The 25,558-nt window shown below is 36.9% G+C and overlaps 1 protein-coding gene across 2 annotated transcripts in view; it reads right to left on the bottom strand.

The window, feature by feature from the left end:
- CCDC141 (coiled-coil domain containing 141) overlaps nucleotides 1–25,558 on the bottom strand; it is a 208,389-nt gene extending 182,831 nt beyond the window's left edge. The window contains exons 1-4 of one of the 2 annotated variants that reach the window (XM_025849253.2): nucleotides 25,528–25,558; nucleotides 18,427–18,492; nucleotides 9,917–10,149; nucleotides 7,464–7,586 (exon numbers count right to left, since the gene is read on the bottom strand). In XM_025849253.2, the coding sequence (XP_025705038.2) occupies nucleotides 7,464–7,586; nucleotides 9,917–10,018 (225 nt within the window). In that variant the 5' untranslated portion in view covers nucleotides 10,019–10,149; nucleotides 18,427–18,492; nucleotides 25,528–25,558. The remainder of the gene's footprint in view (nucleotides 1–7,463; nucleotides 7,587–9,916; nucleotides 10,150–18,426; nucleotides 18,493–25,527) is intronic. The other variant, XM_073881808.1, reaches the window with a different exon arrangement.

Below are 25,558 nucleotides of genomic sequence, written 5' to 3'. Positions count from 1 at the left end.
CACTCTCCAATCTAAAGAATTTGAATTTTATTTCACTCCACACTTCCACAGTACTCACTGGAGCTGAACATTTCAGAAAAGAAATACCCCATAGCCTAGAAAAGTGCCAAGCAAGGTAGGGAAAAATCACCCCGAAGTTTTACTGTTTCATAATTGTAAAAATACTTTTTTGTTTTTTAATGGAAAAAGTTCTCCATCTTCAAAGGTATAAAAGAAAATTAAACTGCCTACTATAGCTCCTAGTAGCTCCTACCTTATTTCAGTGATTCTCTTCAAAATAATCAGTGAAAATATGACAGGTCCTTTATATGTTAGAACACTAAGACACAGATCCCTTTGAACCACCAAGAAAAAGCAATTCTTTTGTACTCTTGGTGGGAATGCAAACTGGTGCAGCCCCTGTGGAAAACAGTATGGAGTTTCCTCAAAAAGTTAAAAACAGAACTACCCTATAATCCAGTAATCACACAACTAGGTATTTACCCAAAGAATACAAAAAAACTAATTCAAAGGGATATATGCACCCCTATGTTTACTGAAGCATTATTTACAATAGCCAATTTATGGGAGTGCTTGGGTGATTCAGTCAAATGTCTGACTCTTGAGCTCAGCTCAGGTCTTGATTTCAGGGTCATGAGTTTAAGCCCCCCATTGGGCTCCCTGCTGGGTGTGGAGCCTACTTTAAACAAATTAGTAAGTTAAAAAAATAGCCAACTTATGGAAAGAGCCCAAATGTCCATCAACTGATGAATGGATAAAGAAGATGTGGTGTATATATATATATTCAATGGAATATTATTCAGCCATTAAAAGAATGAAATCTTGCCATTTGCCACAACATAGATGGAGCTAGAGAGTACAATGCTAAGCAAAATAAGCCAATCAGAGAAAGACAAATGCCATATGATTTCACTCTTATGTGGAAGTTAAGAAACAAAACAATTGAACAAAGAAAAACAAAAAGACAAACTAAAACCAGACTCTTAACTATAGAGAACAAACAGATGGTTACCAGAGGAAAGGTTGGTGGGGGGGATGGGTGAAATAGGTAATGGGGATTGTTAGCAAATCCTACATTTGATAATACACTTATCTTGATGGGCACTGGGTAATATATGGAATTGTTGAATCACTATATTGTATACCAGAAACTAATATAACTACACTAGAATTAAATTAAAAAAATTTTTTTTAATATTGGAATTTGGAAGGTACAAATTAATCTTACCCCTCTCCCCTCAAGATTACAAATCAATTGAAAAATTGACATAAAGGTCAGATATGATCAAAATAGCTGCTCTCATTACCATAAAACTGGACCAGAGGATGGGCTGATTTAGTTTTCTACTTCTAGTCATTGGGACCTGCTTGTGGAGAGAGTTGGGTCTGAGGCACAGACACACATTCAGCTGCCCTAGACGGTAAGATTGTAGCCTGCCTCTGGCAGGCAGGGATTTCCAACCGGGTGAGCAGCAGCAGAGAGAGTAAAGAACATGTAGCCCATGGGTAGACAGGGTCTGCAGTGAGAAACCTTAAGGTTGGCTTCCCCATGGCAGCCACTTCTTTCCCTAGTCTCACCAATCAGGGAACACAGCGCCCCTCACTCCTGTAGGGAAGCAGGAGAGATGGGTGAAGGCATCTGAGAGAGTAGCATTTCTAACTCAAGAGAGTCAAATTTTCTAACTTATGGGTCTATAGGAAAATAGGGAAAGAGAGAAAATGGATTTCCTATATGAAGTAAACATTCAGTGTAAAACACTGCTACGATGCAGATAAGGTAATACAGGTCAGTCCTCTTCCAATACTGTCCTAAAGGGTTCCATCACATTCTCAACATACATGCTATAAAATTTTCTCTAGTGTGGAAATATATACAATTAAGTCACACAGATTTCCTTTATTCTTCATTCTTTTTTAAAAGATTTTACTTATTTATTTGACAGGGAGAGACACAGCGAGAGAGGGAACACAAGCAGGGGGAGCAGGGGAGGGAGAAGCAGGCTTCCCACTGAGCAGGGAGCCTGATAGGGGGCTCGATCCCAGAACCCTGGGATCATGATCTGAGCCAAAGGCAGACGCTTAACAACTGAGCCACCCAGGCACCCTTTATTCTTCATTCTTAAAGGACCTTATCAGGAAAGTGAAAAGACAACCCACAGAATGGGAGAAAATGTTAGCAAATCCTACATTTGATAAGGGATTAATATCCAGAATATATAAAGAACTCTTACAACTCCACAACAAAAAACAACCTGATTAAAAAGTGGGCAAAATACTTGAATAGACATTTCTTCAAAGAAGATACACAATTGTCTAAACACATGAAAAGGGGGTTAACATCATTAGTCATTAGGGAAATATAAATCAAAACCTCCATGAGATACCACTTCACACACAGTAGGATGGCTATAATCAAAAACACAGAAAATAGCAAGTTTGGGCAAGGATGTAGAGAAACTAGAACACATGTATGTTGCTGGTAGGAATGTAATATGATGCAGCTGCTGTGAAAACCTTTTGGTGTGTCTTCAAAAAATTAAATATACCCAACATGACTGAAAATAGGTACTCTGATACTTGTATGCCAATGTTCATTGCAGAATTATTCATAATAGTTGAAAAGCAGAAACAACTCAAGGGTCCATCAAAGTATGAATGGATAAATAAAATGTGGTATATCCATACAATAAAGTATTAGTCATTCATAAAAAGGAATGAAGTTCTGATACATACTACAACATGGAGGAACCTTGAAAACATTATATGCTAAGTGAAATAAAGCCCACCATAAAGGACAAGTATATGAGTGAGTCCATTTATATGAAGCACCTAAAATGGACACATTTGTAGAGGCAGAAAGTAGATTTGAGGTTACCAGAGAAGGCAGGAATAAGAGTCATTGCTTACTAGGTGCAGAGTTTATATTTGAAGTGAAGAAAAAGCTTGGGAAATAGTGGTGATAGCTGTACAACACTGTGAGTATAATTAATGCCATAAAATGTACACTTAAAAACGGGTTGAAATTGCAAATTTTATGTTATATATATTTTACCACAATAAAAAAATTTTAAATACTACACTCTTAGTGAATACTCAAGTTTATAGTAGAAAATCATGCTATTTCTTATGTAAGGCAAGTTTTAATAAGACGTTTAGTTTTACTAGTAATATATTTTGACTCTCATGCATTCATTTTTAGCTGAGTAAATGGAAATAGGAGAAAAATAAGTATTCCCTGAGTCAGAAATTTAGTCGGAATCAGGGAACCAATAGATTTATAAGTCAAATCAGAGGTGAAATTTAGTATTCTATACTCAAAAGGGTCATTCTTCCCTGGATGCTAATATTGTATATGTACCAATACAGGAGCCAGTGGCCGGAAGTTTGTTTGGTTTGTAAATTCCTTTGGACAATTGCAATGTCGTTAGTTACAAGGCAGATGCTGAGGAGAATATTCTCAGCAACATCCTTAAAGTCCTTCCAATTCCTCTTTCCTCTGAGAACCACTTAGGAATGCAATGTCAAAAGCAGCCATAGGCAAATCTTTACCTGACTTAAATCTCTCTCCCCTTTCCCAAATTTCTTCTTTCTCATTAGAAATAATTTGAGTATGGTTTGAGAATCTAGATGCCTTTTGGGAGTTAATGCTTTTTCCACATGATTATGTTTTCACCACTGAAAATAGGGAAATTATTTTTTCTCTGGACATTCCACTGGAATTAAGTACTATACTGCTGAAAGGAAAATAATATCTTCAGGGTATAGACATTACCAACATTAGGAAAATCTCACAAAAATTCTGTTTCCAGAAATTTCCCTTTTAATCTAAATTAAAAGGGTTTGAGATAATTTTCAATGGAGGCAGAACATTGCTTTTCTATCAAATTAAATATCCAAATTCCTCTGACATGTTAATTATTAACAGAACATTTATACCACTTTTTGTTTTAAAAGCAGCAGGTATATACATATATCATTGCATTTTCCCCCAAAATTTCCATTTTTAGGTGTTTGAGGGTAACTGCTTTTATCATAATTTTTCAAATGAAGAACCTGAAACCGGAGAGGCTAACTGCTATGCCCAAATTAGAGTAGACTCAGCACTGAATCCTACACCCTCTCAAACACCCTTACACAGCATTTATCTTTATAATCAGAATAAATTGCAGGGCCCTGTGCATCAGAAAAGGACTGGAATGAACATTAAATATTAAATATTATTGGCTTTTTGAACTGCTAATGTTGTTATCATTCAAAAAGCTCATATTGGGCACCTGGGTGGCTCAGTCGTTAAGCATCTGCCTTTGGCTCAGGTCATGATCCCAGAGTCCTGGGATCAAGTCCCACATTGGGCTTCCTGCTCAGCGGGAGTCTGCTTCTCCCCCTGCTTGTGTTCCCTCTCTCGCTGTGTCTCTCTCTGTCAAATAAATAAATAAAATCTTAAAAAAGCTCATATTAAAATTAACTTGGATCCAGGTGCCTGGGTGGCTCAGTTGGTTAAGCGACTGCCTTCGGCTCAGGTCATGATCCTGGAGTCCCGGGATCGAGTCCTGCATCAGGCTCCCTGATGAGCAGGGAGTCTGCTTCTCCCTCTGACCCTCCCCCCTCTCATGCTCTCTCTATCTCATTCTTGCTCTCAAATAAATAAATAAATAAAATATTTAAAATAAAAAACTAACCTGGATCCAACAACTTTGTGCTACAGGTTAAGTTGTCCCTACGAGACAGTGTAATAGCTAATAAATTGGTTAAATTCATGATCTATACATCTGCAATATGGAATTTACCTTTTTATTATTTTTTAATCTTTTTTTAAGATTTTATTTATTTATTTGACAGAGAGAGCAAGAGAGCACAAGCAGAGGGAAGAGGAGAGGGAGAGGGAAATGCAGGCTCCCTGCTGAGCAGGGACCCCCCCCTCCCCCACTCCACACCCCAGCCACCATGACCTGAGCTGAAGGTGACTGCTTGACCGACTGGGCCAACCAGGCGCCCCACTTTTTTATTTTAAGAAGTCTTTTGTCAGCAAATCTGGAACAGACTTCAGACTCCTTGATTTCTTTTTTTTAATCAATAACATTGGAGGAGGATGCTACTACTTAAAATTTCTTTGGGGGGTGGGTGGCTAAGTTGCTAGTGATAGGTGGGGTCGAGGAGGGTATGGGAGATGGACATAGAGAGGTCATGGCTAGAGGCCTACGTGAAGCCAAAAGGCCTTTTTACCTGAGACCTCATGTTCTTAGATCCATGTACAGAGAAGGAGAATGGCTCCATGATCCCATGGCACCTTATGGTAAGATCCACAATAGATATGGAGCTTTGATCAATCTTCTCCCTTCATTTTACCGTTAAAAAGCCTGAAGTCCAGAAGGTAGTCCATAGCCAGAAGCCTGGCATAAAAGGACAACAGGACTTTACATTCTGAACCACAAGCATCTTCTGAGGATGGATCCTGTTAAATGGAAAGCCCTTTTCCTTCCCCACCCCCACCCCACTGAGCTCCTGGATTGATTGAGGTAAGCAAATTTAAGCATTTAAGCATAGTTGCTGTGGAGCCAAACTGCTTTGCCTGAGACAGCATTCCCCCTGGAGTTGTGTGGCCCTGGAGAGGCACAGGGTTGGGAGAAAGAGGGAGCGTGAAAGACCCACACTTCCGTGAGCTTCCCCACCACTCACATTTCATTAGTACACCTGCAAATGCTGGCTGGGCATGAAGAGTTAGTGGAAACAGGGGAAGGGATGTAGTTTCAAGTCCAAGTTAACTTCAGCACAAACAGTTGGCAGGTATAGAAGAAGGAGCTGGGGACACAGGAGACCATGAGAAAGTAAACCTCTAGGGATGAGCAGGAATTTTGAGGAAGTATTGGGTTTCCACAATTCATGGAATTCAGTTTATTTGTGTAGCAGCCGCAGTCAGACTTTGAATTTTTAGCTGAATTACACTAGTTAACGGTATAATTAGTGCTAAAACATAGATCTTTTGATTCCTGGTTCAATGCTCTTTCACATCATAATGTGTTCTTTTCTTACATACAAAGGACTTCCTGGTGGCCAGGGATTTCTACTTTGAAAGACAGCCCAGAGCCCAGAGCAAGGAGCTGCCTAAACAGGAGAATAAATTCTGGATTCTAATGGCTCCCTCCTTCAGTACTAATTCTTTCTTCAACTTTTCAGTCTCATATACCCAATTACTTTTATTACTGTCCAATCAGAAAACCACTGTCTGTATATATCAGATGCAGTTTAGAGCTGCTTCTAAATCTGGGAAGCAAGTATACAATCCAGCCTAGGATGTTCAAAGAAGACAGTAATATTAAAGCACTAAAAACAGAGTCATTGCTGGCTGCCTAATCAAACCTCTTTGATCTTAGTGAAGACATTCATTTACCTACAAGCGTTCTTACTCACATGGCTGGCTGCATCCCTGGGCTCTGTTCTTAGAAGGGTTTAAACTTGGGATTTAAAGTGACTCTGCCTGTCACTGTTTTGAACTTTTTAATAATTTGATTTCTGAATTTGTGTTTTGTAAGTCCAATGGGACAACAGAGGAAGTGCTGGGGGATCGGTGCTTTATCTCACATGGAGCCCTGCCTCCCAGAGAGTCTCTGCTATCCTGTCTGCTCCCCTACCCTTGTTCAATGACCTCTGCCATCTGCCCTGCTGGGGTCAAGGCACAGCTAGGGAAAGCCTGGGGTCAGGCCCACACCCTGTGACTGAGCCATGGCGGGGGCCCAGAGCCTGTGAGGGTGTGCACTCGGCCAGAATGTATCCCAGGCCTGAAGGAACTAGACATTAAATAGCAGATAAAATACAATGTGACAGGTCAAGAAAAAGCTTTTTCTTGCTTTTTAAACAGGAAGCCCACCTTTTTATTTTGCACTAAGCCCCACAAGTTGTGTAGCTGGCCCTGACTTGATACCTTATCTGGGAATCTCAAGCTAATGTTATTTTTAGATTCTGAACTAAATAACCACACATATATGGAATAATAACTCTGATTTTCCTAAAATTATTATTTGGTTTCAAGAACTCTTAATATTAAATACAAAATCAGATGTTTTCAACAGTTCAACAGAGGGAAAATAAGCTTCTATATTATTCTTGCCAGCAGGTATCATTAACAACAGAAAGTTTGGATCTGTTGTTGTGACTTAACAGTATAATGTATGAAATGGAAAAATGATGGAATTTTTTTTTTCACTGAGGCAGCCAGGAAAAAAAATTAGTTATTTCTACACAGTGGAAATATTATCACTCCATATTTTCTATCACATTAGGGAAAGTTTTTAAAAAATCTTGTTACCTCTCTCGAATGCTGGTATTTGCTCATAAATAACTATAGAGATTTTCCATTATCAATAGGGCAATAGGCCAGTGATGTCAGAGAAATCAAGAGGAAGTATAAGAAATAGCTTTTTATTTTCTTTTTAATTTTGTATCTGCTTCACATTTTAATAGCTTACCTTGAGCTTGGCCAAAAGAAGTTCATGATCATGAAGAAGTTTTTTGGTCTCATCTTGACTGCTACCAATTTCTAGAAGATTGGGCTGTGATTCAGCCAACTGAAGTTGCACCCACTTGCCACACTATAAATAAAAATGAAATAAAATGCACTTTTAGTTCCTCTTGTTTCTTCCCCTTTACCCTTCTCCTTTTTCTTCTTTCTTTCTTTCTTTTTTTCTGTTTTAGTTTTACTGTGAACAAATTTATTCTTTCTATAGAGATAGGCCTTCCTGAAATTGAAATATAACAGGTTTAATATAAATCCACACCCTGTCTTTTTTTTCACTCTTAGGGTAAATTCTTTTCTCTTGGCATACTGTATTTAAATTAAAAATTCTCAAATGAAGAACACATACAATAGATTGTGTATTATTGAGTATTATAAAATTACAGCACATGTTACACAATTGTACATTCTCTCTCTCACAAAACTTAATTCCATAAAAATAGTGAAATTGCATATAGGGGCAAATGGGATGCAAATTTCACCAAAAGGGAAAGGTTTTATAAATGCTATTTAGGCTGATCAGTGTCTTTACATTGACCTCACTGGTTCAACTGGGAAGAATAAACAGCAGATGAAGCAACAGATTTTTATCTTACAGTAAAGTTAAAAACATAACATTTTCCAACTTTTGTTGTTGAGTAATCAATAAAGTATGTATGAAAATGTCAATAAATTTAGATGCATGTGACAACAGCTGTATGAATGCAGCCAATTTGTTTTCCACACGTAGGACACTTTCACTGCTCCAAGATATAATTCCCCATTGCATTTCCTGAGGAATTGCTTTTCTAAGAAGCAACAACTGATTAAGCAAGAGGAACTACTAAAAGGCACGTGCACATGGATAAGCAAATTGTTGAAGAGAAACGAAAAATATGTGTGGCTAGTCCAGATCATGAGTGCCCTAAGACCATTTGGAAACAAACCCATACAGATCAGACACAGATACTTCTATTCCTTTAAGATGGACTTTCTACTCTAAAATAAAATAGCTTGAGGTTTATTTTATTTGGGACAGCAGTAAGTTAAAGAAGCTGTGGAGGGTGGTCAGAGGGAACATTCTTAGAAACACGATCAAGTTAAAATAAGTATTTCCAGCATAATTTTAGGGCTTTTTTTTTCCCCTGCACTGTCAATTGACCTCTGATTCTCCTATAATTTATCCCATACACATTATTCCTCTTCCTGCTCTAAGAAATGTTTCCTATTTGAGGGAAAGAAAAGTTAACTTTTTTAAAACAATGAGTTTGCCTCTCTTCCCTCACTGCTGAAATTTGTAGTTACTCAAAGCATCATAAAATCACATGCAAATTATCAATTTTTGCTACTTCTGCTTCAGGCTTCTTTCCATGTCCACCTACTGCCTTTGAAAGGACTTGAGGGCCAGGGAATCATCAGAGGTGCTATTTGCATGGGGCCAAGTCTCAAGAGCACTGGGAATCACATCAGTAGGAACACTTTATATTCAGCTCTTCTAGAGTGAATCGTTTTGCATAGTATCAAGTGCGGCTTTCCTGTTATAACTTTTCATATTAACATAAAATTCACAGCAATTAAGTTAAATTAAACAGGCCTCAGTCCACGCTTCTAACAAAGGCCAGAGAAGTCATTCAGCTCAGGTTTGTGCGGTCCTGAAAGTAACTGGCTGGTGGGCACCAGCTTGTTTGCCTTGTTCACTTCATTAAACACTGAATTCCTGAAGTAGTGACTTGTCTAAATCCAAGCATAATGCTTCAAGGGTTTTTGCAAGACGTTTCATAGGAAATAAAATCATGGATGTCTTCTTCAACCTAAAGGTATGTGGCCATCTTTGCAAATCAGCAAATTACTTGGACATAAAATATGCACTAGCCCTAAGCCTCAAGTGGCTTCAACTTCCTGCTGATAAGGGCAAATTTGACATCTGCCCTTTGCACCTTCCCTGGCAGGGTCTTCATTCCCCCAAAATGTGATAAGGATTTACTAGTGCCTTTACCATGTCAAAAGCAGTGCTGCAGAGGGCACATATCAGAGCCTCCTATTAGGTGTTCCCTGCCCTCCATCATGTATCTACTGGGACCGTCCTCTTCAGTCCTCCATCACATCCACTCTCAAAAATCACACACATTTTACAGGTCCCCTTGATTCTCCAGCCTGTGAACTTGCAGTCATGAGTACCTAGACTTTAAAAACCAAATTGAAAGTATACGGTAGAGTTTTTTGTTTTTGTTTTAATTAAGCTGCTGTAGATGTTTTCTGACTAACTGAAAGAGAAACCATGGTAGGTTGCTTAAACTTAGAAGTAAGATGTACTTGCTATGCTATTTTCTATATGCTGAGTGCTGCTGAATATGTGGAATGTTCTTTAGGATTATTAACACCCTGCAAAAAGCCAAGAGCCACAGAGAAAAAAGAAAGTTGTCTTACCTTTATGACAGCTATCACGACTTTGGAGTCCCCAGCCTGAACAGCTACTGAACTAACTGTCGTCGTAGAAAACTCCACACCAGGACTTCCTTGGCTGGACATGGTACTTTAGAACCAGAATTTATACTCTGGACAGCCTCTGGACAGATGTGTGTCTGCTGGTCATTTCAGAAGGCAATCACTGGGGCTACTTGGATTCATTCAGGGAAAGAGCTCAGCTCGCACTGATTACTCTGCCAAAAGGAAAGAACAGGAGGTTAAAAATAGACAACCCCATTGAGTTTATCACGAGAGGGGAGAGAGAGAGAAGAGAATGGGAAAGAATAGCCACACCCCTGGTATGGTAACACTAAGTGCCTGATATTTTTGCCATTATCTTAAATGGGGAGGGCAGTTTCTAGCTCTCTGCCTATCAGTTGATGTTTAATAGCAAAGGGAAAAAAAATTACATCCTGACAACCCAAATTAATTTTGCCATTGAATCTATTATAGCTAGGGTGGACTTTGAAACCAGCCAATCAGGGACCTGGATATCAATCTTTTCAAGATTTTCAAGTCTCCCTTATGCAAAGAAAACCCCACAAAATGTACTTTAAAAATAAGTTCTAGGGGCGTCTGGGTGGCTCAATCATTAAGCGTCTGCCTTCGGCTCAGGTCATGATCCCAGGGTCCTGGGATCCAGCCCCACATTGGGCTCCCTGCTTAGCGGGAAGCCTGCTTCTCCCTCCTCCACTCCCTCTGCTTGTGTTCCGTCTCTCGCTGTGTCTCTCTCTGTCAAATAAATAAACAAAATCTTTAAAAAAAATAATAAGTTCTAGTATGTATTTTGGAATTAAGCCACAAAGTTGCTTATAATTTTAGATTAATTCGCTTTTCTAAAACTTATTGCCTTTTGTTAAGTTTATGTGGCATGGTCACATTTTCTCAGAGCTTCAGATTTCTTAGGGACATTTAAAAAATATTTCAATGAGCAATTATCGATATCTACCATTTCAGGATTTCTTTGTGATTACTTACTCCACTCACTAGCATTTTCAAATTCAATTATCACAACTACCAGGAAGTAATTACCTTGTTATTACCTTTTAATTGCAGCAACAAAATGGTTTTTTTGTTTGTTTGTTTAATTAAGGGTTAACACTGTATATTTTACTGAATTTTTTAAAAAGGATAACAATGTACTTCAGGTTTCATTTTTATTCTTCTCCACCCATTATGCAGGAAAATTACAGACAGCTTCAAATCAGAGCCCAAGATCATCAGATTAATCCTCTTGCTAGAAACCCAGCACGTGTCACAAGCTGTCTGTGGTATTAAACAGCAGCTGTTGGATTCCCTGTCAAAGAACAGCTGAAAATAACACTGCAGTTTAGGTCAGAGGTCAGATGCAAATACATCAGAGAGACTGACTCTAAAGCTGCTAGAGCCAATGGAAACCTCTGGGACAAAGCCAGAATGGAGGATAAAGCAATAAACAAGAGTTAAACTAGTCCACTCACTGTTTAAACCCTTAACTCATTTCAAAAGCATGTTCAGGTTCAAGCCTAATGTTCAGAAGACTGAATTAGCACCATTGCTTTGTTTTGCTAAGGTTCATGATAATATTCTTGAGTCAAAGAGGGAAAAGTGCTTTCACATACACTTTGATGTTCAGCAATTATTTTTGTTTCCCAGAATATGTCATGGCTGCTCCGCAGCTATATAGCTACTACCCAGGTCTCTGGTCTCAGCATCTGCCCGCTGGCCAGCAAGATGGAAACCATGCCTGGATCCCAGTTCCTGGGACCCACAAACTTTATCTGATGCCATGAAGGGAGAGGTTGGAGCAAGCTCAGAAGAGTAGATATCAAGAGATACCAGGATATAGAAGATATCATAAATGGTTTCATTTCATGACAGAGATGGAGAACCAACCTGACCTCCTTGTTGAGTTTGCCTCAGTGTTGAAGGCAAGCTCCTTCTGCTTGAGCAAGTAGTTAGTCCAAACAAACCAAAACAGAAAAACCAGTTTTCTGCTAATTGCCCTCAAGAACAAACCAAGAGTTGACAGCTGTGTCACATAATAGCCACACCCTAAACTAAAATGCCCAAAGGAGTATTGCTTAAATCATTGTGTACATTGCCAACCAGAACAGCAAACAGTGACCTGCACCCAAAATACACAGTGCATTTTTTACTCCAAGTTAATCTTACTGTTAGAAACTGAGTGTGTGTCTAAAAAAGAAAAAAAAAGAAAGTGTGTGCCATAGTGTCATAGTGTCATAGTGGCATATAAACCTTCAAGAGGCAAAGGGACCTCTGTCACAAGGCTGCAAAGACGATGGCTAGGAAAAAATTTGTTCTGTCCATAAAGCCCCACTTAGGATGGGTGATTGTGCAAAGGGTGTGGAGGGCAGGCTGGAATGTGTGGCACTGCAGGTCCACACCAAGGAAGAGGACAGAAAATATGGCTGAAAGTCTGATGAATACCAAGATTTAAGGGCAAAGGCAATTAGAAATATTTAAGACTTTGTTAAAAGATTAATCCAGCTCTTTAGCAGCAAAGGTAGTGCTTTCCTGTGTGCAGATGACCTTTCTCTGTTAATTAGATGGAGCAGGCCTGGGGTGTTGCGTAAAGAAACTGTTTTCTACGTTGGGAGACATGGACAATAATGCAAACTGCATACATGAATTTAAGTGATTTCGGACTAATACTTTTGAATTTAAATTCTTGGCTTTGAAACCTTTAAAAGGCTTGAATCACTTTTTTTCTCCCCGTCCCTTGCTGTCTTTTCAACTTTTTAGTCCTTTCCCCTACAGAAGCTCTGTTGTTCAGATCTCTCTATCCACATATAGCTCATTTTGAACTTTGGCCTATGTTTCTTCATCTAGCATAATATTTAATTATAAGTTGCACTGTTAACTCTGGAAAACAATATGGAGAATAGTTAGTATGAAATATATTGTACTAAGAAAATTGGTACACTATAATTAGATGGATTTTTTTTTAAGTTTTTTGAGATACAGTTTGCTTATACTCCACCTCCCCTATCATCACAAAACAAAACAAAAAACCAACCAAACAAACAAAAAACCCAAAAAAACAAAACAAAACAAAAAACCTTACAGGCATTCTCCTATCCTTTGAAGTTTATGGAGGATCTTGCAAAGGTTATTATGCCTTCTTTGTTTATCCCTCTGGGAAATGCCTGTTTTTATACCAGCTGAATTTTAGTGAAGTATCTTCCATGGGGATATATCAAAAAGCTATAACTGGATTCTGTAGAGTTGCAAATAGCACTTCTTTGCCCCAATTTTTTTTATTATGGTAAAATACATATAACATGAAATTTACCATCTTAACTATTCTTAAGCATACAGTTCAAAGATATTAAATGCATTAATTATGTTGTGCAACCGTTATACCCACCTATCTTCATAACTCTTTTAATCTTGTAAAACTGAAAATCTATACCCATTAAACCATAGTTCTCCTATCCCTCCTCCCCCAAAACCCTGGCAACCACCATTCTGCTTTCTGTCTCTATGATTTTGACTATTCTAAGTATTTCATATAAATGGGATCATACAGTATTTATCTTTCTGTGACTGGCTCATTGAACTTAACATAATGTCTTTGAGGTTCATCCATGTTGCAGCATCTGTCAGAATTTCTTCCCTTTTTAAGGTTGACTAATATTCCATTGTGTGTGTGTGTGTGTGTGTGTGTGTGTGTGTGTGTGTGTATACACACCACATTTTGCATATCCATTCATCCATCTATGGACACTTGTACTGCTTCCATATTTTAGCTATTGTGAATAATGCTGCTATGAACACAGGTGTGCAAATTATCTGGGATCCTGCTTTTAATTCTTTTGTGTATATACCCAGAAATGGAATCACTGTGTCATACAGTAATTTTATTTTTAATTTTTTGAGGAAACATCACACTGTTTTTCATGGTGGCAATAGCACATTTTAATAAAGTATAGGTAGCTAGTAGTTTGGAAACTTTATCATGTGCTTTTTTTCTTTAAGATTTTATTTATCTATTTGAGAGAGAGCATGAGCAGGGGGAGGAGTAGAGGGAGAGGGACAAGCAAACTCCCCACTGAGTGTGGATCCCGAGGCAGGGCTTGATCCCTGGATCCCAAGATCAAGACTTCAAACCAAAATCAAGTCAGACTCTTAACCTACTGAGCCACCCAGGCACCCTCGTGTGATTATTTTTTAGCTCTGTCTATGGGTATGACATTAAAACAACATATTTTCTTTACTGGAGTATATGTGGGATCTGCCCATTTCTTCATAGGGAATCCCAGTTGTTTGTCTTAATCAATATACTATCATTAGTTAAGCTTTAGAAAGACAAATTAGGTAGACCTGACTTAAAACAAACAAACAAACAAACAAACAAACAAACCAGAATGAGTCTATTTATCCAGGTTAAAAATTCAAGGCAAAACTTTCTCTGCTATTATTATTATTATTAGCAGTAATAATAACAGCTACCATTTAGTGATAGTTATTACATGCCAAGAACTGGGACAAGTGCTTTATACTCTATTCCATTTAATCCACTTATGGCTAGAAGACTTATTTTCCTGACTATATAAATTACACAAAAGCAGTGATTTACTGATGCCCACCACCTCCTGTCCAAACCTTTCTGCCTAGGTTTCAAAGCTATCTACGGCCTGCCCCTCCTACCTGCTCAGTGACATACACCATTATTACCGGGCCCCAAGGATCATCCTTGGTCTCTACCTTAATTTAGTTGTTCTTTGCAGAAGTATCATCCCCTTCCTCCCTTCATCTATCCGAATTCCTCCCATCATTTAAGACCAAGATGAATGACCAACTCCTTTTAAAAGTTGAAACACCTGCCTATATTCCTTTTTTCTAAAATTTGACTATTGTCAAAATTTAATAATTGTGTTTATATTACAAACTTGCTTTGTTTTCTAACTATTTCATTTCCATTAGTATTATTTCTCAACTAGATTTGTAGCTCCATATGGAAAGGAGTCATGTCTTACTATTTTGGGGGATCTTTTCAGACCACCTTGTAGGGTTATTGGAGAGATTAAAAGAGTTGCTTATGTAAAGTGCTTGGAAGAGGACCTGCTATTTACAAGTGCCATAGACAGAACACCACACTAGGCACAGAATTGATGCTTATAAATATTGGTTGACTGATTAAATCACATTACACATAGAAAAAATACACTTTTAATACAATTCATTCAGTCAGTATTTATTCATGCAACCAATAGTTATTGAGCATTTGCTATATACCAGGCACTTATGCATTAGAAATATAGCAGTGAATGAAACAGAGGTCTCTACCCTTGAAAAGGTAACATTCTAATGAGAAAAGACAGATTATAAGCAATAAAATAATCAACCAACCTAAAAATACACTATGATTAAAGCTAGGGGAATAACAACCAGTAGTAGTTTAGTAGATTGAATCACATATTTTAGAATTTGCCAGAGAAATCAGGGGATATTTTCAGGGTATTTCTATGGAATACAGAGATTAACAGGAATAATAAACTTGATTATGATCACAAAACAACAACAAAATAAATCACACAATATGACAAAGGCAATGGGGTAGGAGCATGGGTTCTGAAGTCCCACTGCCTTAGTCTCTCTGTGCCTCAGTTTCCTCATTGCAAATTGGGGATAATGGGAATACCTACATCATATATGTTTTGCGGGAGGATTAAATAAGATAATATTTGTAAAACACTTAAAACAATGGGACATAGGTGGTATTCTGATAGTCATATATTATTGTTTCTAAGATGACAACAATATCTGTTAAGGGATTTCCTAAATCTAGTAAGTGCCAAAAATTTTGAAATAAATTTTTAAAATTAAGGTGAATTAAAACACATGCTCAGCAACCCAAATGGATTAAATATATTGGAAAGACAAAAAATATGCATTACCAGGGAGGAAATTATTTTATTATAATCAGATGGTAAAAACATTTCAGTGAGTCATCATGTCTAGAATACCATCTTTAACACTGACTTTAGCCAAAATTTTTCCTACGTCATTCTTTATATTCTTTAATACTCCTCCTGGTACTTCTAGTTTATTTTAGATTATAAGCATTCTCACTTAATTTCCATCTATAAGTAGATGGAAACTGTTCTTTCCCCCTAAAACAGCCTCCATTCTAGCCATCAGCTCATTCTTCCATGCATGTATTCACTTGTTCATTCATCGAGTATGATTAAATACCTACTAAGTGTCAGACACTACTCTAGATACCAGGCACAAAACAATACACAAAGTTCATGCACTGATGGAGCTTGCCTTCTGGTGGAGGGGACAACACCAAACAGGAAGCAAAAAGCACATATATAATTATGTCAGAGTATAATAAGTGCTATGAAAAAAAAATAAGGCAAGGTAAGGAGGAGAGAGTGAACAGGGAAGAGGCATACTATTTTAGAAGGGAATCAGAAAAGTTGTCTCTAAAAGTAGATGAGATATGGTTACAGACCAGAATTAAATTGAAAAGAGCAAGACAGATATCTCAGGGAAGAACATTCCAGGCATCTGGGGCAGGGCATGCTTATGTTATATTTGAAAAGCGTCCAGTAGGTCAGTATAGCTGGAGCTTAGTAAGGCTTGAGAGAAAAGGACTCTGATGGAACATGAGCCCTGAGAGGTAGTGGTGGCTAGTTCATATAGGACTTTCTAGGGAGGTGCTTCTGTATCCTGGTTTGCTTGGGGCAATCATGGTTTTCATCTGCTGCCCCAGCATAATTTCTCTTAAGGGTCCTTTCACTCTCAAGAATCCCATTTGGACAATAAATTTTGTGACTACCTTGCTGTTAAGCCAAAGTAAGGACTGGATTTCCTACTGAGTGAGATGGGATATTATTGCAGGTTTCAAAGAAGGAATGACATTGTTTGACTTAACATTGTTAAAAAACAAAAACAAAATAAAAAAAACCCAAAAACAACAACAAAAACCTCTTCATGGAGAAGAGGCCATAGGAGTCAAAGTGAAAGCAGGAAGTAGGAGGAACTCCATAGTACCCAACCCACAAATAACAACACAATGCTCCTTTGGGATGATTCTTTATGGTCATCTAAGTTTCACTTCAGAAGAATAGCATATCCAAAATATCATGCTCCTTTTGACAGTTTATCTATACATGAACTTCCATAGATTTCCTTACAATTAAACAAGTTTAATGACATAAATCCCTAGTTTCTCTGTAAGACCTGGAAGAATTATAAACAAGCAATTTCTATATCCAGCAAATGCCCTTTCTACAAATGGTATGGAAAATAAAACAAAACTTAGGCAAGTCCAAAGAAAACTTGGTCAAAGATCAAAGGTGACTGTATTATTATTATTATTAAGCATAGTATACCAAAAATGATGTGCAAAATATCAATACTTATGTACATCTTTTCTTGAAAATTCTCTATATAGAGCAATGTATGACCTGGAAAACTGTCCAATATATATGTAGGCTTTAGTTAAAATGAACAGTAAACATGTGGCTATTACTGATTTGGGAAAACCTTTTTTTGAAAAAGAGAGCTGTATATAACATTTCAAGCCAGAAAATGTTAAAAAAAAAATCACTGAAAAGCTTTCATGTGCAATGTTTATTTTTTAAATTTTAAGTCACAAGACTTCCTACCCATGTTGAGCTGTGTTCTTAGGCTCCCAATGTAGCAGGGTTCTTTCTCTGATACAATTCCTTTTAACACAATCAAGTGTCCTAAGAGTTACCCTTCAGAACAGTGGGTGGTTATATGAAAAGATAGGAGCCTTAGTCAACTTGATTTTGGAAAATACGATTTCTTTTGTTTTTCCTAACTGTTGCTAAACTCTACTTGAGGCTGAGAATTTCCAGCCCAGAGTAATCCCCAGGGAGGCCTGAAGAGCAGAAGTCCTTCCAGATGCTTGGGAAGCCAGCAGTGACACTGAGGGTGAGCTGTCACTTCTCCAAGCAGTAAGAATTTTTGCCAAGGAAGGAAAAATAATATAATGTAAAGCCCAAGGACATGAAAATCAAATACCCAACAAAGGATGGTATTATCCATGGATTCTAAGCAGGAAGTATGTAAAGAGTTAAAAAGAAAAAAAGTTTATTTTTAAAATATGAGGTTTTAGTAAGAAACATGAAAACATTAAGAAATGAATGTAAATATATATATTACATATATAATAATATACATATGTATGCAGATATGTATATTATGTACAATAAGACTTTTAAGTAGTGTTACAATGGGCTTTCTCAGTTATATGGGGTGATGTTTCATAATTTACTGACAATTTGTTGGCATCAGTTAATGACAAATCCAGTTTTAACAAAATTCTACTGTAGATTATTTTTTTAAAAACTTAACTGAGTTTCTAAAACTTTATTGTATGGACTTTAAGATCTGCATCCTCACTCCAAATGAGAATGCCTCATACCAGTGTTCACACAGAAGTCCCTTGCTATGAGAATCTCCATTTTTGTTAATACATCACTCACCCAAGTCATTGAATCCAACATGAAAGGCAATGATTGCTGAGAATGTCCGGAAGGATAAAGAAGTTACTAACACCTGCAGGAAAAAAGATATTCATATACTTCAGCTTTTAGGAAAAACAGGAAACAAGATGAGAGAAACTCACAGAAACCTGGAAGTCAAAAATGGAAACAAAAGTAGCAGCTCATTTGTGCCACACCCCACACAACTCACACCACCCTAAGCAAACCAGTTTCCTATCACAAATTCCACATTCATAAAGGAAGGATTTCAAAAGCAAAGTCAATTTACTTTATGTAGAGTTTAGATTCTGCCTCTGGCTTGTCCCTGCCTTAAGCTCCTGCTATCAGGATGAGCTGATGGCCTCACCACAAATGTTTGCTGAGCACCTGCTGTGCATAGACCCTGATGTCCTTAATTAGGACCATCCTCATCAAATTCCTTTAGATTTGTAAAACTTGTAACCACTGAATCTGGCTGGGCCCCTCAGGAACCTTGCACTTCTGTCATAGGAGTTGGAGAACCGAGGCAAAAGATCAGTGGCTTATTCAAGTTTATGAACCAAGTGAGTCTATAGCCCAGCCACTTCCCTCTTAGTCTCTTGCTCCAATACCACAGAGAGTAAGTTATTCTATCCTAATGTGAAGTCAAAAATTATTCAGATGTCCGCACACTCCCTTCACTCAGCTAGTTCACACAGTTGAGCACTTCCTGGACAGAGCCCTGAGTCAGAACCTTACAGCAAGCCCTCTTAGAAGTCAACAATGGACGTACAAAACTCCATTTCTGTTCCCAGTTTTCCCCATTAGAGATAAAATATACACATGAAGCACTTTGACAAATCTTTTATAACATAGAAAATATACCAAGCCTAATGCCTTGGAAATGACAAAAACCCTCTTAAAGAACTTCCCAATTCAGAGGCGCCTAGGTCGTTCGGTCAGTTAAGAATCCGACTCTTGATTTTGGCTCAAGTCACGATCTGGGGGTTGTGAGATCAAGCCTAGCAAGCCTGCTTGGGATTCTCTCTCTCCCTCTCACTCTGCCCCTCTCCCCCATCTCTAAAAAAAGAAGAAAAAATAAGAATTTCCCAAATCAATGCGAGCAATCACAATGCAGAATAGTTTTATACATGGATGTAAATTAACAGCATCATAATAAAGCTGCTTTGGATTTGTGTCATAGTTCTTTTTTTTTTTTGGTTGTTAAAATGAAATTACATTATTAAGGAATTTATACATAGAAGAATGGAAGTCAATTCTTCTAGTAACATTCACTATAGGATTGTTTAGTAATTTTATAAGCATTTGTATAAATTATGCATTGATGTTCATTTTTCCTATACTTCAAACATGAAATAAAAACATCTGCTGGGGGTGCCTGGGTGGCTCAATCAGTTAAGCGTCTGCCTTTGGCTCAGGTCATGACCCCAAAGTCCTGGGATCGAGTCCCACACTGGGCTCCCTGCTCAGCCGGGAACCTGCTTCTTTCCCTGCCTGCCGCTCCCCCTGCTTAGGCTGTCTCTCTCTTTCTCTCTGTCAAATAAATAAAACTTAAAAAAAAAAAAAAAGCAACTGCTGTACAAATGTCTGCTTAAAATTTATTTCATGGACTTTTAACTTCTCAGATTCCTAATTTCTCCATACTATACAGAGGTATGTTTAAATATAAATATTCAAAATAAGATATATGGGTTCCGTGGATTTTCATTTTTTCCATGTACTTCACTGGTATTTAAGAAAAAAAATCCATGGAGAAAGGAAATAGCTATATCTAGCATTCATTTTGAAATTTGCTGCTATGTTGAATATTCAATCTATATTTATTTATTTTGCCATTTTATCAGATTACTATTATTTATATATTATTTTTATAAATACTTATATATAATATATATTTATAATTTATATATTACATTTTATATCTATTTCACTTATATTTTATATTTATTTATATTAATTGATATATATTTCAATATACATATATTTACTATATATAAAGTGTAGAGGCATATAGGACTATGTTTAAACATTGAGTGACTCCCTGAATATCTGAATCCACTAATCTTCACCTTTCCACTTTTTCAATTCATATTTTAATGTAATGATTTCCAACTTTCTTTAAGTTACTACACTCTGGTTTAATCTGTGAAATTACTAATCCATTACTTCCCCCTTTTTGTCCATGGTATATCATATACTAAACTGTGTTGTAATATTAATCGGGTTTTTAAAGGTGTTTAAAAAAAAGTTTAAATTCTCGTGGAGATAACTGAAGATACTTTGAGGCATCACAAACTTTAGACTTAGAAATATTAGTGTTCCAATTATTTATTTTTCAGCTTTATTGAGATATAATTGACATAGGACATTGTGTAAGTTTAAGTTGTACAATGTGTTGACTGCAGAACAATTACCACTGTAGCATTAGCTAGCATCTCCATCACACATATATAATATATATTATATTAACATTTTAATAAATATATATATATTTTTTAGAGTGGGAGATTGGGGGTGAGGGGCAGAGGGAGAGGGAGAGAGAGAATCCCAAGTAGGCTCCACATGCAGAGCCTGAGGTGGGGCTTGATCTCACAACCTTCATGACCTGAACCAATATCAAGAATTGGACGCTTAACCAAGTGAGCCAACCAGGCACCCCTACAGTGAGACTATTTAAGATGTACACCCTTAGCAACTTTCACTTATGTAATACAGTATTAACTATAATTACCATGCTGTGCATTAAATCCTGAGAACTTATCTTCTAATTGGAAGTTGTACTCCAAATTAGTTTGGAAGTTTGACCAACATCTCCCTATTACTCTGATCTCCCAGCCCCTGGTAAACACCATTCTATTCTGTTCCTATGAGTTTGGCTTTTTTTAGATTCCACATGTGAGATCATACAGTATTTATCTTGCTCTGACTTATTTCATTTAGCATAATGCCCTTGAGGTCCAACCATGTTCTCACAAATGGCAGGATTTCCTTCTTTTTTATGGCTAAATAATATTCCATTATATTTATATTTCTTTATCCATTCTTCCATTGGCAGACACTTTGTTTTCATAGCTTGGCAATTGTGAATAATGCTGCAATAAACATGGGAGTACAGACATCTCTTCAAGATTCTGTTTTCATTTCCTTTGGATATATACCCAGAAGTGGGATTGCTGGATTATATGGTGCCTCTATTTTTAATTTTTAAAGAAACCTCCATAGTGGCTGCACCAATTTGCATTCCCACCAACAGTGCACAAGGATTCTCTTTTCTCAACATCCTTGCCAGCTCTTGTTATCTATTGTCTTTTTGATGACAGCCATTCTAATAGGTGTGAGGTGATATCTCATTGCTTTGATTTGCATTTCTCTTACAATTAGTAGTGGTGAACATCTCTTCATGTACCGATTATTTATCTGTATGCCTTCTTTGTAAAAATGTCTATTCAGTTCCTCTACCTATTTTTTAAGTGGATTATTTTTTTTGCTATTGAGTTGTATGATTGTGGGTTGTTTTTAGTTTGTTTGTTTTGGCTATATATTTGAATATTAACCACTTTTCAGATAGATATATGCTTTACTAATATTTTCTCCCATTCCGTATGTTGTCTTTTCATTTTGTTGATTGTTGTTTTGCTGTGCAGAAGCTTTTTAAAAGTTTGATGTAGTCCCACACTACATAAAAAACTAATGATGTAATGTATGGTGATTAACATAATAAAAAAACACAAAAAAATAAAAATAAAAAAATAAAAGTTTGATGTAGTCCCACTTATTTATTTTTTCTTCTGTTGCTTGTGCTTTTGCTGTTATATCCAAAAATCATTGCTAAGACAAATGTCAAGGAGCTTTTTCCCTATGCTTTCTTCTAGGAGTTTTATCGTCTCAGGTCTTATGTTTAAGTCTACAGTCAACTATGAGTTAATTTTTGTGCATGGGGTAAGATAAGGTCCAATTTCATTTTTCTGCATGTGGTTATCCATTTTTCCCAACACCATTTATTGAAAAGACTGTTCTTTCCCTGTTGAGTCTTTTTAGTTTCCTTGTTAAGTATTAGTTGACCACATAGATGGTGGTTTACTTCTGGGTCTCAAATCTGTTCCATTGGTCTATGTGTCTTACGATAGTGCCATACTCTTTTAATTACTATAGCTTTGTATGATAATTTGAAATCAGGAAGTGTGATGCTTTTCTTCCTCAGGATTGTTTTGGCTATTTGGGGTTTTTGGGGTTATATGAATTTTAAGATTTTGTATTTTTGTGAAAAATGCCATTGGAATTTTGATAGGGATTGTATTACATCTATAGATGACTTTGGGTAGTATGAACATTTTAATAATATTCTTCCAATCCATGAATATGGGATATCTCTCTACTTGTTTGTGTCTTCTTCAATGTCTTTCATCAAAGTCTTGTAGTTTTGAGAGTATAGATCTTTCACTTCCTTGGTTAAAATTGTTCCTGTTTTATTGTTTTTGATGCTATTATAAATGGAATTTTCTTTTTAGGTATTTTGTGATTAGTGTTTAGAAACACAACTGATTTCTGTATGTTGAGCTTATACACTGCAACTTTACTGAGTTCATTGATTAGTTCTTTTTTTTTAAGATTTTATTTATTTTTGAGAGAGAGAGAGAGCACAAGTGGGGGGCAATAGGGACAGAGAGAGAAGCAGACTCCCTGTTGAGAAGGGAGCCTGATGCAGGCCTCGATCCCAGGACCATGGGATTATGACCTGAGCCAAAGGCAGACGCTTAACAGTCTGAGCCACCCAGGCACCCTCATTGATCAGTTCTAACAGGTTTTTTTTTTGGTAGTCTTTAGGGGTTTCTTTTTTATATATATATAAGATCATATCATCTACAAACAAAGACAATTTTACTTCTTTCTTTCTGATTTGGATACCTTTTATTTCTTTTTCTTGACTCAATGCTCTAGTACTATGTTGAATGAGAGTGGTGAGAGTGGGAACCTTTGTCTTGTTTCTGATATTAAAGGAAAAGTTTTCAACCCTTATATGGTCTTTATTATATTAAGGTATTTTCCTTCTATACCCAATTAGTTGAGACTTTTTATCATGAAAGGATGTTGTGTTTTTCCAAATGCCTTTTCTGCATCTACTGAGATGATCATATCATGTTTACCTTTCATTCTAGTAAAGCAATGTATCACATGTATTGATTTGATATGTTGAACCATCCTTGATTCCCAAGAGATAAATCTCACTTGATCATGATATATGATCCTTCTAATGTGCTGTTGAATTCAGTTTGCTAATATTCTGTTAAGAATTTTTGCATCGGTATTCATCGGGAATATTGGCCTATAGTCTTATAATCTTATATATCTGTCTGTGGTATTAGAGTGATGCTAGCCTTATAGAATGAGTTTGAAACTATTCCCTCACCCTCGACATTTTGGAAGAGTTTAAAAAGGATTGGTGTTAATTCTTCCTTAAAAGTTTGGTAGAATTTACCAGTGAAGCCATTTGCTCCTAGAATTTTCCTTGTTGGAGGTTTTTGATTACTGATTCAATCTGTTTACTTGTTATTGACTGTTCAGATTTTTTATTTCTTCATGATTCAGTCTTGGTACATTCTGTTTCCAGAAATGTATCCATTTCTTCTAGATTATCCAGTTTGTTGGTATATAGTTGCTCAGAGTAGTCTTTACGATCTTTTGTATACCTGTGGTATCAGTAGTAATGTCTCTTCTTTCACTTGATTTCGAGTCTTCTTTTTTCCTTAATCTAGCCAAAGATTTGTCAGTTTTGTTTATCTTTTTTTAAAAAGAGCTCTTAGTTTTGTTGATCTTTTCTATTGTTTTCTGGCCTCTTATTTATTTCTGTTCTGATCTTTGCTATTTTCTTCTTTCTCTTAACTTTGGGTTTAGTTCTTTTTTTAGTTCCTTAAGATATAAAACTAGGTTGTTCGAGATCTGAGATCTTTCCTTTCTCTTAATCTGTGCATTTATTGCTATAAATGTCCTCTTGGACTGCTTTTGCAGCATTCTATAGATTTTGATATGTTGTGTTTCTACTTTCATTTGTTTCAGGATATTTTTTTCATTTCCCTTTTGATTTCTTCTTTGACTCATTGGTTGTTCAGGAGATTCTTCTTTTTACTTTTAAAATCGCTTTTGTCTACCTTGACTGATAGGTACCTGGACAGAATGGGAGGGTGATTTGGCCATATCATCAGTAACCAATGGATCGTGCGTAGATTTGGCTGAGGGTCCAAACAGGCCAGGTCAAACAGGTAGTAGAACATGTAAACAAATAATACAGCTAAAGAGAAAATCTGAGTTACTACTGCTATGTGATACCCCTCCCCATAATTGGCATCTACAGACTGGTAAGCCTTGAGGACATCTGGGATGTGTAATATTTGGTTAGTTTTCTTAATTTTCTTCTTCATGGCTATCAGGAGGCTTGGATAAGTAATGTGGCTGAAGCCAAGGTACATTTCTGTCAAACCTAAGGATAAATTCAAATTCATTTCTTCAAAAACAAAACCTTGAGACCAAGGAACTGCAAGGAAGCTCTTTGGTTTAGAATGTATGCTCCAGGATAAAGAGTAGTATGCATTTTATTTAGAATCTCTCCACAGAATTCTATCTTCTAACTACATTTGGATTTGCAAAATTTGCAGAATAAAACAGACAAGCTTATGGAGAATTACAAGATAGAAGTCTGTTTTTGTATCCTCACACTCTGTTTCCTCTTGGTCTTCTCTGCCAGGGTGCACACCACCTGCCATGAGCCCCCTGCCTCAGTGCCATCCACTCTTTTCCTTACCTGGTTGTTAACCAGTCCCCACCAGGGAGCTGTCTCTTACCTAATGTTTTAGTTGATACTGACTTGAAGTGTGGTCTCTTCTAGATGACGCTGCATTTAGGACTCTTGACAAGAACAGATGTTTTTACATTTGGAGAGTGAACCTTCAAAAAGCAAACTTGTGGTCTTGTCTACTCTCTCCTCTCCTATCATACTTGTAACTCTTAAGGAAAAGCCCAAAAAGGATCAAATGGGTTAAAAACAAAACAGAACAGAAATTTGATGGTATATTAGATTCCATGTGAATATTTTTTGTCAACAGATACTTACTGAGCATTTCTGATGTTCTGGGTATTG

This window comes from Callorhinus ursinus, unplaced genomic scaffold, assembly GCF_003265705.2.
Source record: "Callorhinus ursinus isolate GAN/ISIS: 27379988/994484 unplaced genomic scaffold, GSC_fseal_2.0 scaffold2, whole genome shotgun sequence".
Taxonomy (NCBI): domain Eukaryota; kingdom Metazoa; phylum Chordata; class Mammalia; order Carnivora; family Otariidae; genus Callorhinus; species Callorhinus ursinus.
The sequence above is the reverse complement of the archived record's forward strand: the minus strand, read 5'-3'. Positions and strand labels throughout refer to the sequence as shown.